Raw genomic sequence first — 12392 nt, 5'->3', positions numbered from 1 at the left:
GACGTGTCAGCACATAGCAAATAGTCGCATATTCCTCTCCCCTCCATACTCCATGCTAAATCAGTAATTTGATTCCCTAGACTGAGAACAACATAGTGATGGCACCACGCGCCCCGCCAATCCACATCCCGCAGCAGCTCCACCCCGCCAATCCTTCCGTCGATCATCCATCACCTTTCCTCAACCTCATCCTGTTCATCGCTTTCACTCTATCCTAGGCAACACCGCTCCGCACTTAAAATAATACGTATTCTATGATCTTTCCCCGGTTGAGATCCCTTCCTCGACCCCGATTCATGTCTTCTGCTCCGGTTGCCGGCGGAGCAAGCTCCCCTCTGCGTCGACGGTTCGCACCGCTTGATCCGCAACGTCAATCGGGGTCATCAGGAGCGCCAATCCTCAAGGGCATGGTATTTGACGTCGATGGGACACTATGGTCTGTTCTTTATTTTGTCCATTCTTTTCAAAAAAAAATGAAATAAAAACGTACTTAGCGGTGACAGGTGACAAGCTAATGTAGAACTCCACAGCCTTCCGCAGAATTACATGTTTGCTGAAATGCGGTACGTATACATGTCCTCCTTTCTATCTACTTATTCTCTAGCATCCCAACCACCATGAGGGAAATCCAACCCTCCCATACTAACACTCACCAGAGCAGCCCTCGGAATCCCTAAATCCGTCGACATCCTGCACCACATCCAGCGCCTCCCAACAGCCGAGGAGCGCGAGATCGCGGCTGAAAAGATCCGGACCGTCGAGCGCCGCGCTATGCAGCACCAGCAGGCGCAGCCGGGACTTGTCGAGCTGATGGATTATTTGCAGAAGAGGGGGATTCCGCGGGCTTTGTGTACGCGGAATTTTGAGTACGTGCTTTCCTCTGCTTCCGAATCTTTTCCCGCCCCCTTTCGTTCTTTTTTCTGTTGGGACATGAATGGTCGTAGTGGATGTTGATACTAAATACGTTGGCAGAACACCCGTCACCCGGCTCCTAGAGAGCTTCCTCCCAGAACACGTCTTCCTGCCAATTATCACGCGCGAGACGCCTGGTTTGATGCCGAAGCCTGATCCGGCTGGCATCTTGTACATAGCCACCGAATGGGGAATGGAGAATCGAGCGGAAAATTTGATCATGGTGAGTTGTTCTCTTTGGCGGTTCTCCAAACCTAACGGCTAATATAGATGTAGGTAGGAGATAGTATCGACGACATGACGGCGGGTCACACCGCTGGTGCAGCAACAGTCTTACTGGCGAATGAGTTTAACGCCTATTTGAAGGATCATGAACATACAGATATCTGGATTGAGCGGTTAGACGATTTGATTGAGATTCTAGAGCAGGGATTCATTGGACATAGAGGTGGCAATTAGTTGTATAGACGCAATAGTTCCCATGTTAGCCCGCAAGAGCGTTTTACCACTTTGATCTAAGCCTGTTACTGTAGATGCGATTAAATTGAAAATGTCTATACTGCCACAGGAAGGGGGGCAAGGGATTGTTTCACGTGATGCGGCAGGGGTCTGAGCTTGCTGTGATACCTACCTCCGTTGTACTGCACATACTTCCGTGTGTACATTCCCCTTCCTGACAAAGAACCATGATGCGACCCTTCTGCTTGATGGGGACTTCTCGCCGGCCTCCGCCGCATTTCACAGCTTTTCGATACTCTACAACAGCCACGAAAATGCAATCTGTGACTATACCTCTGTGGAAAGCCACGGAAGACGGTTCAGGTGATTCCCGAATCCCTGGGGAGCCCATCCTAGAAACTACTAATCTGACCGGTAGAGGTGCGGATCGACGAGGCCGACCTGTACAGATACGAGCGATATAGGTGGCTGTATGTGATGTACCGGACCGTGCCTATACGTGGCTAATGACTCTTAGGACCGAAGAACCTCGCAAGCTCGCCATGCGCTACCGTAAATTGAACCTGCAGGCGCTAGTGGATGCATCCGTAAAGGCGAGCGGGCATGGAGGAAATGAATGTAACAATCATCCTACGACCCAAATATCGTAAGCTGACTTGTTGACTATAGGTGTCAAGCTTCTCAAGTGTGTGGAAGGGCAATTCAACAAAGCCTTCGTGTTGACCATGAGCTCCGGCGATGAAATAGTCGCCCGATTACCCAATCCCAATGCAGGCCCCGCCTTCTTCACAGTGGCATCAGAGGTTGCGACCCGCCACCTGGTAGGTGAAGTTGTTCGCTACAGGTTCCGTTCTAAGTAATCAAGGTCATGCAGCTATGAGCGGCTTAGCTCCACTGCGACCTCATCGCTTGGTCATAAGAGCAAGTTGCCTTATTTTGCTATCGGGCCGTCAACCAATCCTAGGCTTTGGGCAGGGGAACGGGTGTCAATGAATCTGGATAGAGGACCATGTATGCTTCTGTGACGTGGGGCCGTAGTGTTTACAGCCTAATATTAGTGCAGGGAATAACGCTACCGATTACACTACAGCCATTGGAAAGAACGAAATCGAATGGGCAACATCACACGCAGCGCCGAGGATGAATTTCCACCGGTCAATGGAACACTACGAAACGCCAGATGATTATGTTTCGCTCCTCACACGCTATCTAGCAATCGCTCCATACTTGGTGTCTAGTGCAATGAGCACAGAGCAAGCCAATAGGATTTCGCACCCAGACTTGCACCTTGATAATATTTTTGTCGACCCCAAGACCAATCAGATCACCAGCATCATAGACTGGCAGCTCGCTTGTACTTCCCCCGTTATGATGCAACGGCTTTGCCCACCAATGCTGGAACTGTCGGCCCCGAAGCACTCGGATCAGTACGCATCGGAGAAACGACTTCTTGACCACTATTGTGATACGGCTAGAAGGGCAGACCCACAACGGTGGAAGGTTCTCTGCGAACCTTACCTCACTGTTAGGACCGACCCTATTCATTTGGTACCTGGCTGCTGGGACCGCGAAGATCTTTTCTCGCTACGTAATACCTTGATTAGAGTTGTGGCTCGTTGGGACGACATAAGCCGCCGTGAGGATCTATGTCCGATCAATTTCACGAACGAGGAGCTACTAGAGCACCAAAGCGAGATGGAACTTCTCGAAGGAATTTCGGATATTATGCATCAGCTGCAAGATGAAGGACTCATTCCGTTGGGCGGGATGGTACGTCCGGAATACTATGAACATGCTAAAAAGGTGAATAACATATTCAAGGATAGATTTGTTGAGTTGGCGGAGAACGATGAGCGGAGGGAACTGCATAGGAAAGTATGGCCGTATGTTTGACGGCGTGTGTAAGTTAGTTTCTTGAGGGCATGCAAGGCTTTACTTTCGTTAGAATCAATTATATTATTATAAACATCCTAGATACACTCTTGCCCTTTCCTAGCTATCATCTTATCTAGTTATGAAGAGTTCGTTGACATGGATGTGTAAGGCTTTAAAACCGTTCCGTTGAGGCCGCGGGTGGTGCCTATTCTTCAAGCATTAATCTGCAGAAAGACTTAGCACCATTGTTTGTGCTAATTCCATTATCGAGTCCAAAAAGCCTGCAAGCATGCCCGTGTCCAAAGGGTGGCGCCGCGCTCTAGACGTTGCAGCAGTATCTGGAAACTCCACGAACGTCACAGTGTTCAGTGTCTGATTTAGCCTTGGTATTGCTGTTGAGGCAGTGTGCTCTGTATATTCCACCAAGGGCAGAGCCTCTGGACTGAGCATAGAAGAGGATGTCAACCAGACAGATAATATCTTTGGGCATGGGGAAGCTCTAAACGGTTCTTTGTTTAGGGCAGGCGAAGGTAGGCTCATCGAGAGAAGCCTACCTGGAGAAACGTAAAACCAGGCTGCACTGTCTCTGTAGAAGCATCGGCTCGAAACGTGCTGCCAAATGGTCACAATATAACCCGCTTAGCAGACGAAATTTTGGGTTTTCGCCCACGAAACGTCCCCTGCACTAAAACATATCCTTCTCGCAGGGTTATTCCCTCTTCACCCCCTTGAGCGAAGGCAGACTTCGAAATTATCGTGCTATATTCCAGTCTCCATTTTCCTCTGTCCATTTCCACATGCCGCAGGAATGGGTATTGTCCACTCATATGTCGACAGAAATCCGTACCGGACATGCGACTGGCGCATATAGGAAGCAATTTGGCCTAGATTGAAGACTGTTTAGCGCGTCGACTTCCTCGAATCGAAGCTTTGGGGTCTCGGGTCTTACCGATTATTCGGCGACGCTGCCTGTTAGGGAGCATCCCCGCGCATAGCTCGTGCGACTGTGCCTAATGTGGCCGGAGAAGAGGAGGCGGCTCGTTGTCTGGCCCAGCACATCCTGTAGCAGCCGGGCGGCCGCGTCTGCCAGGACCCGTCCCTCCGTGATCACCTTTACCGCCGCGGCCGCTGTCGTGTCCGAGGTATCATCCAGGTTCTTCATCTCCTCGTCGACAGCGGCGTTTATGTGAGGCTGTAGGACATTCTGGAACTCACCCGCGACCTGCGGGATGGCTTTTCGGGCATTGTTCCATTCTAGAACATATGGCGCATTTTCTGCATGGGTGCGTTGACAAGCCGAGCTCCGAGTATCTGCGTCGTCGAATAGCCTGGAAGAAATCCTTTGTGAGCTGCAAAAACCCCAGTGTACCATTTGAAAAATCGAAAAAGAGCCCTCGCTGGTCGTCAACCCCCATCTAAGTATGCGTTGTAGAACGCGTTCTTGAAGGCGGCGCGGAAGTGGATGCGGCGTAGAGTCTACTCTAAATCGCGAGGTCCCAGAATGCTTCCGATGGAACCTAAGAATACTATAAGAGCTGCATTTACCACGGCTTCGCTTTCCGCCTCGAGGTCTTTAGGGGCGATTTGGGGTGCTTCGGGTGCTTCAGTCGTTTCAGAATCATTAGCAAGCCAATATCTAGAAACGTACATGGTGGGATCCACATACCTTTGCCAATGCCAAACACTTTTTTCTTCTTTTGGAAGCACGAGCCTCCGGTAGAGTAATGATGTCAAGCCTTGGGGGGGCGGGGGGGGCGAGGGGGGCGAGGGGGGCTCACAACACTTGCGTTGAAGTCTATATGCGGATATGAACCCGCCCACCCACCTAGAATCTTCCTCGGTGACGGCGTCCCCGGGGAGTCCAGACCGTGGTGGCCATCACTCTCTTCTGCCCAGCTACCACCGCCGGTATACCTCTTGAATGCGTTGACAACGGACCGTACGTTGTTTAGTGAAATCGTTGGCCCACCACATGTCGGCATCATGGCAGGCTGTCGGTCTAGGGTGCGCGAGGATATATGCCACCTGGAGGTCACTCAAGTAAACGTATTTTGGGGGCTTAAGCCATCTTTTCCACTCTTCGACACCAAAAGAGCGATCTTCCCCCTTACACATAGGATCCCGTTCAGTTCTCACCGCAACTGTCACCTCTGGGCTGCAATTGCGGCGCCTGCCACAATGAGATTACCCTGTACCTTTCTCTGCACTAACAGGCGTTAGTATTTTGCAATTATGACTGTGGATAGAGACTCACAATGCATCTTAACTGGTCTTCTTTCTCATTCAATCGTTGCTGTGTGTATTGAACATCACTGGTCTTCTGCAAGACGGTCCTTGATCTTTCGGAAAGGGAGAGAACCCGGCACAATGTGATGTTGGTGTTGGTGATATCATTACGTCGTTGCTTATCGACATTCGCCGTCCCACATGCCGTACTTATATTGCGTACTCAATACGCCAATGTTCGCAGGAAGGTCCGAGGGCTTCTTGGCCTCCATTACGATCGAAATGCCGCGGTATGTCATCTTTATCAGTAATTATATAGATCAAATTCTAAGATATAATCTGCATTTTCCGTGGTTTGTCGGGTGAAAGCAGTCATGTTGTTGTTGGAGGTCGTATATCCGACTGCATCTGGTATGCATATACCTTTTGTTAGGGACCACTCGATATTCTATTGACCCCTGCAATTGCGGTTTTGCTATTGTAAAATACAATAATTAAAGTTAATTACTTTGTCGTGTCGACTGCTTTTATGGTTCGAAATGTGTTCGAAAGCTTCTTCGAAAGCTGACATTGTCTCACGCTGACGGGAAGATTAGAACACAGCTAAGTAGCAATCTGTGTAGTCTTTCGTGAACATTCGGGTTGATAACTAGGCAATGGCTGCGAAGACATGTTTCTTCTGTTGCCATTCGTAGATAGCAAATAGTTTGCACAGGTCCCTGCTTTATCTTCGATTCTTCAGGAAAGTAATGATCAGTTGTCATTGGATTAGCAAATGCTGGTAGCAGAGACTCTTCTGAATGCTTTGCCATCGACTGCGAGACGCAAGAAGCAAGAAGATCGTCAGCCACTTGATCAGCCTTCCCTGGAGCATCCTTCGGGACCATAACCGCAACAGGAATTACCAGTGGCAAAGCGGCCTGCTGATTTCGAGATGCCATTCAGCAATTTGACCAGTATTTTGTTATTTGTACATACTATGCCCGGGTGCCTGTCCTGCTATCAACATTGGACACGCGTAAGATGCACGAATCGGCTGCAGCCCTGGCAGTCCAGGTTACTTGAGCAAGTCGAATCATGGGGGGGCATTCGACAATACTCAACAGTATGCCAACGAGGTGATATAGGACTTCATGGGATCTATGTGAGATGTTCAGCAACGTCCGATGGTATCCTTTGTCAATCAGACGCTCGCAGGCCATAACTGGATAAGTTCGGACGGCTGAATACGATGGATTGACCATTCTGTGGCCACCCTGAAGAGCACGTGGGCATCTGACTCCGGTTGCATAAGAGAGAGATCCGGGCCACGCAAGAAACTGGCTTCGTCGAAGATAAGGTATTCTGGTTTAAACTCGAGCTGAAGCTCTTCTCACTACTTCGCTGTGTGTCCCAAGCTTCCCTATTTTAGAAGCCTATTGGAGTAGGAATATGCATAATCGAATGGTTGACCATGCCGGTGCAGGCCTATACTTCGAATGCCATCACTAGTCTGCAAAGGCAAACATACCGGCCGTATCGAGGGAGAAAAGGAGAACAATATCGCCTGCATCAATCAATCCAATGGCGACAAACTTTCGTTCTATGTAAGGAATTGCAAACTCGCCCTCTCGGAGGGCCTGCGCAGTGTTGTTATATGCCTTGGTTGATATTATCGCATTGATCCGATCTTGTAGTGCCTTGACCTCCTTGGTGAAATCCCGTACACTTGGTTGGTCAAACTTGGTGCATTTTTGCATGTTAACATCAAATGCACATGAAGATATGAAAGCTTGATCTCTATATAGATGGCACATACCGGGATGATAAGGTGATCTTTGAAATCGTCGTATTTCAGTCGGCTCAACATAGCCGACATAAAAGCCAGCAACTCCTCTCGCAAGGGTACACCCCCCATCCTGTTCTTTGCCTTGTGCATGAGGATTCTGATCGCAGCGCAATCTTCCCTCTCGAGCTTAGTGTTGCTGATCATATCTACGAGCCGTTATGGGTTCTTTAATCATCTCTTTCAACCTGTCGCTGGGACCTAAGCATTCAAATGGCGGTTGATCCCAGACTTCGCGGGGAGGTGATTAGCCTCAGATGGGCTTTGACAAGTGAATGCACAATTTCTTCTCAGAGTCAACCTTGGAGCCCGTAATAAAGGGAATATAGACCCTACAAAGACACTGTCAAGTTCGGCAGGCCAGAGTTGTCAAATTGGACCGAGAACAAGCGATATCTAGCTGAATGTCAATGTTGCTTTGTAGATGTTCGTTTCGGTATCTGCAGACTTACACCAACGACTTCATATTGTTGCTTTCTTGCACTTCTTGTGCCGAAGATAGCCCCGTGAAATGGGAGACCGCCATAAGAAAGACTTCCACAGCCAGGAAGTAGAAAGTAGAGGGTCATGAGGAAGTTTTACAGAGTAAGAAACGCAGGGCCAAGAGAAAGTATCATTAACTAGTCTTCCCTGCATGAGGAATGACCCAGCTGGGCGTGAAGTAAATAGCCCTAAACCATCCCTACCGAATTGACTACATTAACTGCATCTACGATTCACCAACTACGGCTTCAAACTCAGAAAGATGAATATATAGTATATTCACCATATATCTACGTCACCTGTCTTCACTTTCACGAAGGCCATCACTTGGTATTTGGATGCCTGAGGCAACCTACCAAGCATTTCGCCATTTACTCCGCCCGCTAAGGCACCTTTTAGATAGGCAACACCCTGGAAGAATCAATCAACCAGGTTAGTGTTGATCAAAAAGGCATCCTTTCCATCTTCTATTTGACTACTGTGGTGCTGGAAGCCCCCAGGACAGCAGAGCTTCTACATCACTGACTGAGATCCTTCCTTTCCATCCCATCCCATCCTTTCCTACATCTCCTTCCTATCTTCAAAACAATGCAGCGTTCGTTCAAGGCCATTTCTATCGCCTTGTCTTTAGATTTAAGTCAAGAACAGTATAGTAGATCAGCAAAATCCATGCCTGTGTGTTTCTAAGAAGATCATTGGCGTTGCCACTAGAATATCCCTTGATGTTTCCAGTGATGTTGACCTCGATCGAAGTTGCTTTTATCATAGCCCTATAAACTGCTCCCTGATGCGTTGTTGGGTCGATTACTGGTACCGCCGTTGGAATGATTACAACTTTGATGCCAATAAAGTACCAAGACGGATCCGCCTTCCGAAGGGTGACGCTGTCGTGATCGAGCATGACGGTCGATTGTACATTCCAGCCATGTCGTGTGGCAAAAAGCGTTCCATGCCTTACCCTTGGCTACTCCCTAACGCTCCCATGGATGGCGCTCTCTTTAATTTGAAATTATGGACTGGTCTGCTCGAGGTCAAGCAAATACCCTGTATGAATGTGTCACTTACATCTGTAACGTTGGTACGTAACTACAGTCTAAAGGCCTGGATGTTGTGCTACTGGGTCAGGTAGAGAACTTAGACATAGAGCACCAAGGAAGCTCCAAGGGAACTTCTAGAATCTGCGGATTCCGAACCATTCCAAGCCGCAATGCCCATATTAAACGTAAAACAGACACTAGGTCTCCGCTGGTTCGGCCTTGTGTTGGCACAATTCAAGGCGAACTGACAAGAAATCCCTCACCAAATCTTTACTCGAAGTGAGGTTCTCGAGAAGCGACTTTGTACATTGGTTCCCTAAGACTAATGCCTCGTATTTCTTACGCACCTTGGACAAGTTCGAGATCAAATCAGGCAAACGGTATAATCAGATCGTCCCCTGAATTTGCCAAATACATCGAGGTATTGAGTAACATCTATGAGAATGGAGAGGCTGCGTGGCGCAATCAGTCCATCTTACTTAGTTCCATGGTTGGCCATTTATTTACAAACATACCTAGAATTACCTACAGTTACAAGGGTATGCTTCCAAAAGAGACGCACCAAGGTACAGGGCTTTATAATTTGTCATATATGCTTTCCATGATCCAGCCATGAATTGAGCATGCTATCAGGAAGCTTCTAGCTAGTATGACGGTGATGGTCCATCACTATATAGTCATCGAGTGGTTGAGGGTTTGGCCCATTTGAAACCGCCAAACTTTTTCATTCTTTTCGAGCTTCTCTATAGGACTCTGTTTACATACCCTTCACATCATTCTTTGCTAGCTGCGAGCTTTGATTCAACTGTTTGACAGCCCCGAACAATGGCGTCTCACAAGCAAAGCATCCTATCTCGTCTCGTGGACCGCATGAGTCTCTTCAAGGTAAAGAGACAACGAGAAGAATTGAAGGACATCCTCGAAAGACGGCTTGAAGCCATCGAAGCAATGAGTGTAAATCATCTCACCAACCAGGCGCTTCAAGCCCTCAACATCGACATCCAACTTTCAATGCACATGGACGTTGAAAGCTCTGTCCCTTTCTTCAAGCCATGGTCTCCAGGGAAGTTAGCAGAGCACCCCAAGAACCTACAAGCGAGCGAAGTCAGAGAGCACCTCGAGGATCTCAGGTTTTCTCTGGCTGGACTTGGTCCGACATTTCAAAGCATCGGAGGTGGTACAACCCACAGATGGGCCCAGATAATGTCATACAGAATGATGTGGGAATTTATGGTTGCCCCCCGACAGGGAAGCCTGCAGGACCGTCAATCCATTGGTCATATGACTGATTGGCGACGCGTGACGTAAGTTTTCTGGCTCTCTGTCTTGATTTCAAACATGTTCTTGCAGAAGGTAAGTAGCCTATTCTGGGGGCAGGGTTGTTATATGTTTTTCAAGAGAATTCCTCAAAGGTGTATAGTGACGCCGGCCTATGGCGGATACCTACAGGCGAAGAACACCAAGTGCTCCATCCTCTAGACTTACGACTGAGACCATACATTCGTGATAAACTCTAATCTGTTATCCAGTGGGATTCCCATCAGCCGGCATTTCGACCGCATCTTTATTCCCGCTTCACCAGAATGGGGAGTCGATTACTTCTGGCGCTTGCTGAAGGCAACCACCCCCATATAAAGGTGTGCATGCATCACGATACGAATGGTACGGAGGGTGTACCTTTTCGGGGAGAATTACTCGCGATTATGGCTATCATGGTGACTCGTCTGGGACATAAGGACTTCAAGAAGCATGTCATCATTCCCGTATGTGGTATCTTTCTCTTTCTCTTCTTCCTCTTTCTCTTCTTCCTCTTTCTCTTCTGCAGTGTTCGAGGCTAACGAATGAGACAATGCAGGTCATGGTGGTCTCCTTTATGGGCAACAATAGACGCGGCAGGATCATCATATCCTGGTTCGATGGCGAAAAACTGATCGTGAAAATGTCCCCATTATACCGTTTCCTATTGCAGGATAGGGCGGGTCTTTTTCTGTTTACAAGGTATCTTGCCGGTGAGGTGGATATGGACATGACTACACGTCGTCTACCTGGAGAGGCATAAGTACTCGTGTCCAATCTACTGGAGACAAAATCTTTCAAGAGGCAAATAAAGCCCAATCTCCTGTTCATAGGTAGCATCGCAGAGGTCCTAAGGTATTTGACCGGTCACGCCGAATGAGCGAGATATACCTTTGGTATGATATTGCATCACATGAACGGGCCAAATATATGGCCTCTTTTGATACCACAAATGAACGCTATCACTGTCTTGAAAAGCATTCGATCAGATTAGTTTACTTTATGGTCCAATAATACCCTGAAGCTTGGCCCAGTGTCCAGAAAGGCCCTTGCGTTACAGGCTTCGGCAGGACAGCCCCTCAACCACATTGATGCCGCATCTATTACCGACTATGATAACGATGACGACCCTGAGCAAACTACCCCACGCAAGGGCCTTGGCGAACATGATGGATCCCTTGCGGAAGTAAGGCAGTTTGCCACGAAGTCGGTCCTGGTTCTCGAAGATGCTCACAAAGACAACGCAGCCCATCGCCGAGCTGGAGGACGCCAGTGTCCAAGCTGATAACTCCGAGCGGATTCTGGCTGATTATGCCAGTAATTGATCCTCCTCGACGCAAGACATTCAACCCACCGAACTCACCCTCATACTTCAAGAGCCAGTGGCTACGATTCCAATAGCCCTTGTCTTTCAATCGGTTGAAGATGGTCTTGATCAAGCGGACCACCACTCCTCAGAATAACTTCTCGTCATTGTCTTGCAAGCTTGTCACCCATTAAAAAAAAACAAAGACAGAAATTCCGCCGTGTCTTTCGGCTCCATGCCATTATTGACGGAAGTATTTTGATGGTACTATATCATAATATCATCATACAGTGACTGAGGGTTTGTCCATTCCTCTCGAAATCACCCCATTCGCTTCACTACTCAATGTTAATTATTCTACTTCTTCTAGATTCCTTCTGGTTTCATGTCTGTTATCTTAGTTATTTCAGAGCTACTGACACCATTCTCTGCGGAATCAACATTAATATCCAAGCCTTTAATCCTACGGAGGCTAAAAGCTCCATCTTTTCTTTATACTATAGACTAAAGTAAAGCTTGCGTTCTATTCTAAGAATTTATAAATTAAAGATGCAGATCAATATATTAGTTATTTTAACGCTGCTTGTTTTGGAAGTCGACTTTTATATCAAAGTTTAAGAGTCCTGGCCGATGTAGAGATAGAGTATAGTAATAGTTTCGCGCATTGTCTAAGAGATCTTCGTAGCTCTTTATATTAACAATAAGAAGAAAAGTTCAAATATCTGAATCACGACTGGTTAGATATGTGAACAATAAGTTGTCTCCCTGTCTCGATGGCCAAGATCGGTAACTATACAGCGAACAACATGCCTATAGTAAGCTGGGTTATTTAGTTTTAAAGAATCAGATTGTTAAGATATTCTATAAAGCACCCTATTTGATAATCACAAGGCCGAGGAAATATAGAATATAACGTATCATCAATTATAGAAGTATATTTTAAGATGATTAAGTATCTAGGATTATGGGAAAA

At 47.5% G+C, this 12392-nt stretch overlaps 7 protein-coding genes across 7 annotated transcripts; 5 read left to right on the top strand and 2 right to left on the bottom strand.

Moving 5' to 3' along the window:
• Positions 1 to 165: 165 nt before the first annotated feature.
• Positions 166 to 1507, top strand: LDX57_012573 (putative haloacid dehalogenase-like hydrolase). Its single transcript, XM_046094320.1, has 5 exons — positions 166 to 436; positions 531 to 563; positions 657 to 866; positions 973 to 1135; positions 1189 to 1507. The coding sequence occupies exons 1-5, from the start codon at positions 255 to 257 to the stop codon at positions 1369 to 1371; spliced, it is 771 nt and encodes a 256-aa protein (XP_045950299.1). The 5' UTR covers positions 166 to 254; the 3' UTR covers positions 1372 to 1507.
• A 178-nt stretch (positions 1508 to 1685) lies between these two features.
• LDX57_012572 (uncharacterized protein) lies at positions 1686 to 2231 on the top strand (the record flags this gene model as incomplete). Its single annotated transcript, XM_046094319.1, has 4 exons — positions 1686 to 1734; positions 1790 to 1841; positions 1889 to 1989; positions 2041 to 2231. The coding sequence occupies 4 exons, from the start codon at positions 1686 to 1688 to the stop codon at positions 2229 to 2231; spliced, it is 393 nt and encodes a 130-aa protein (XP_045950298.1).
• Positions 2232 to 2739: 508 nt separating this feature from the next.
• LDX57_012571 (uncharacterized protein) lies at positions 2740 to 3414 on the top strand (the record flags this gene model as incomplete). The annotated part of the gene is made up of 2 exons (XM_046094318.1): positions 2740 to 3254; positions 3384 to 3414. The coding sequence occupies 2 exons, from the start codon at positions 2740 to 2742 to the stop codon at positions 3412 to 3414; spliced, it is 546 nt and encodes a 181-aa protein (XP_045950297.1).
• Positions 3415 to 4198: 784 nt separating this feature from the next.
• Positions 4199 to 4618, bottom strand: LDX57_012570 (uncharacterized protein; the record flags this gene model as incomplete). Its single annotated transcript, XM_046094317.1, has 1 exon — positions 4199 to 4618. One exon carries the CDS (start codon positions 4616 to 4618, stop codon positions 4199 to 4201), a length of 420 nt encoding a protein of 139 aa, XP_045950296.1.
• Positions 4619 to 6749: 2131 nt separating this feature from the next.
• LDX57_012569 (uncharacterized protein) lies at positions 6750 to 7369 on the bottom strand (the record flags this gene model as incomplete). The annotated part of the gene is made up of 2 exons (XM_046094316.1): positions 6750 to 7193; positions 7271 to 7369. 2 exons carry the CDS (start codon positions 7367 to 7369, stop codon positions 6960 to 6962), a joined length of 333 nt encoding a protein of 110 aa, XP_045950295.1. The 3' UTR covers positions 6750 to 6959.
• A 2273-nt stretch (positions 7370 to 9642) lies between these two features.
• Positions 9643 to 10125, top strand: LDX57_012568 (uncharacterized protein; the record flags this gene model as incomplete). Its single annotated transcript, XM_046094315.1, has 1 exon — positions 9643 to 10125. The coding sequence occupies one exon, from the start codon at positions 9643 to 9645 to the stop codon at positions 10123 to 10125; it is 483 nt and encodes a 160-aa protein (XP_045950294.1).
• A 395-nt stretch (positions 10126 to 10520) lies between these two features.
• On the top strand, positions 10521 to 10876 carry LDX57_012567 (uncharacterized protein; the record flags this gene model as incomplete). The annotated part of the gene is made up of 2 exons (XM_046094314.1): positions 10521 to 10580; positions 10673 to 10876. 2 exons carry the CDS (start codon positions 10521 to 10523, stop codon positions 10874 to 10876), a joined length of 264 nt encoding a protein of 87 aa, XP_045950293.1.
• Between the last annotated feature and the right edge of the window lie 1516 nt (positions 10877 to 12392).

This window comes from Aspergillus melleus (genome assembly GCF_016097325.1).
Source record: "Aspergillus melleus strain CBS 546.65 chromosome Unknown contig8, whole genome shotgun sequence".
NCBI lineage: Eukaryota > Fungi > Ascomycota > Eurotiomycetes > Eurotiales > Aspergillaceae > Aspergillus > Aspergillus melleus.
Note: the sequence above shows the minus strand (reverse complement) of the source record. Positions and strands in the feature narration are given on the sequence as shown.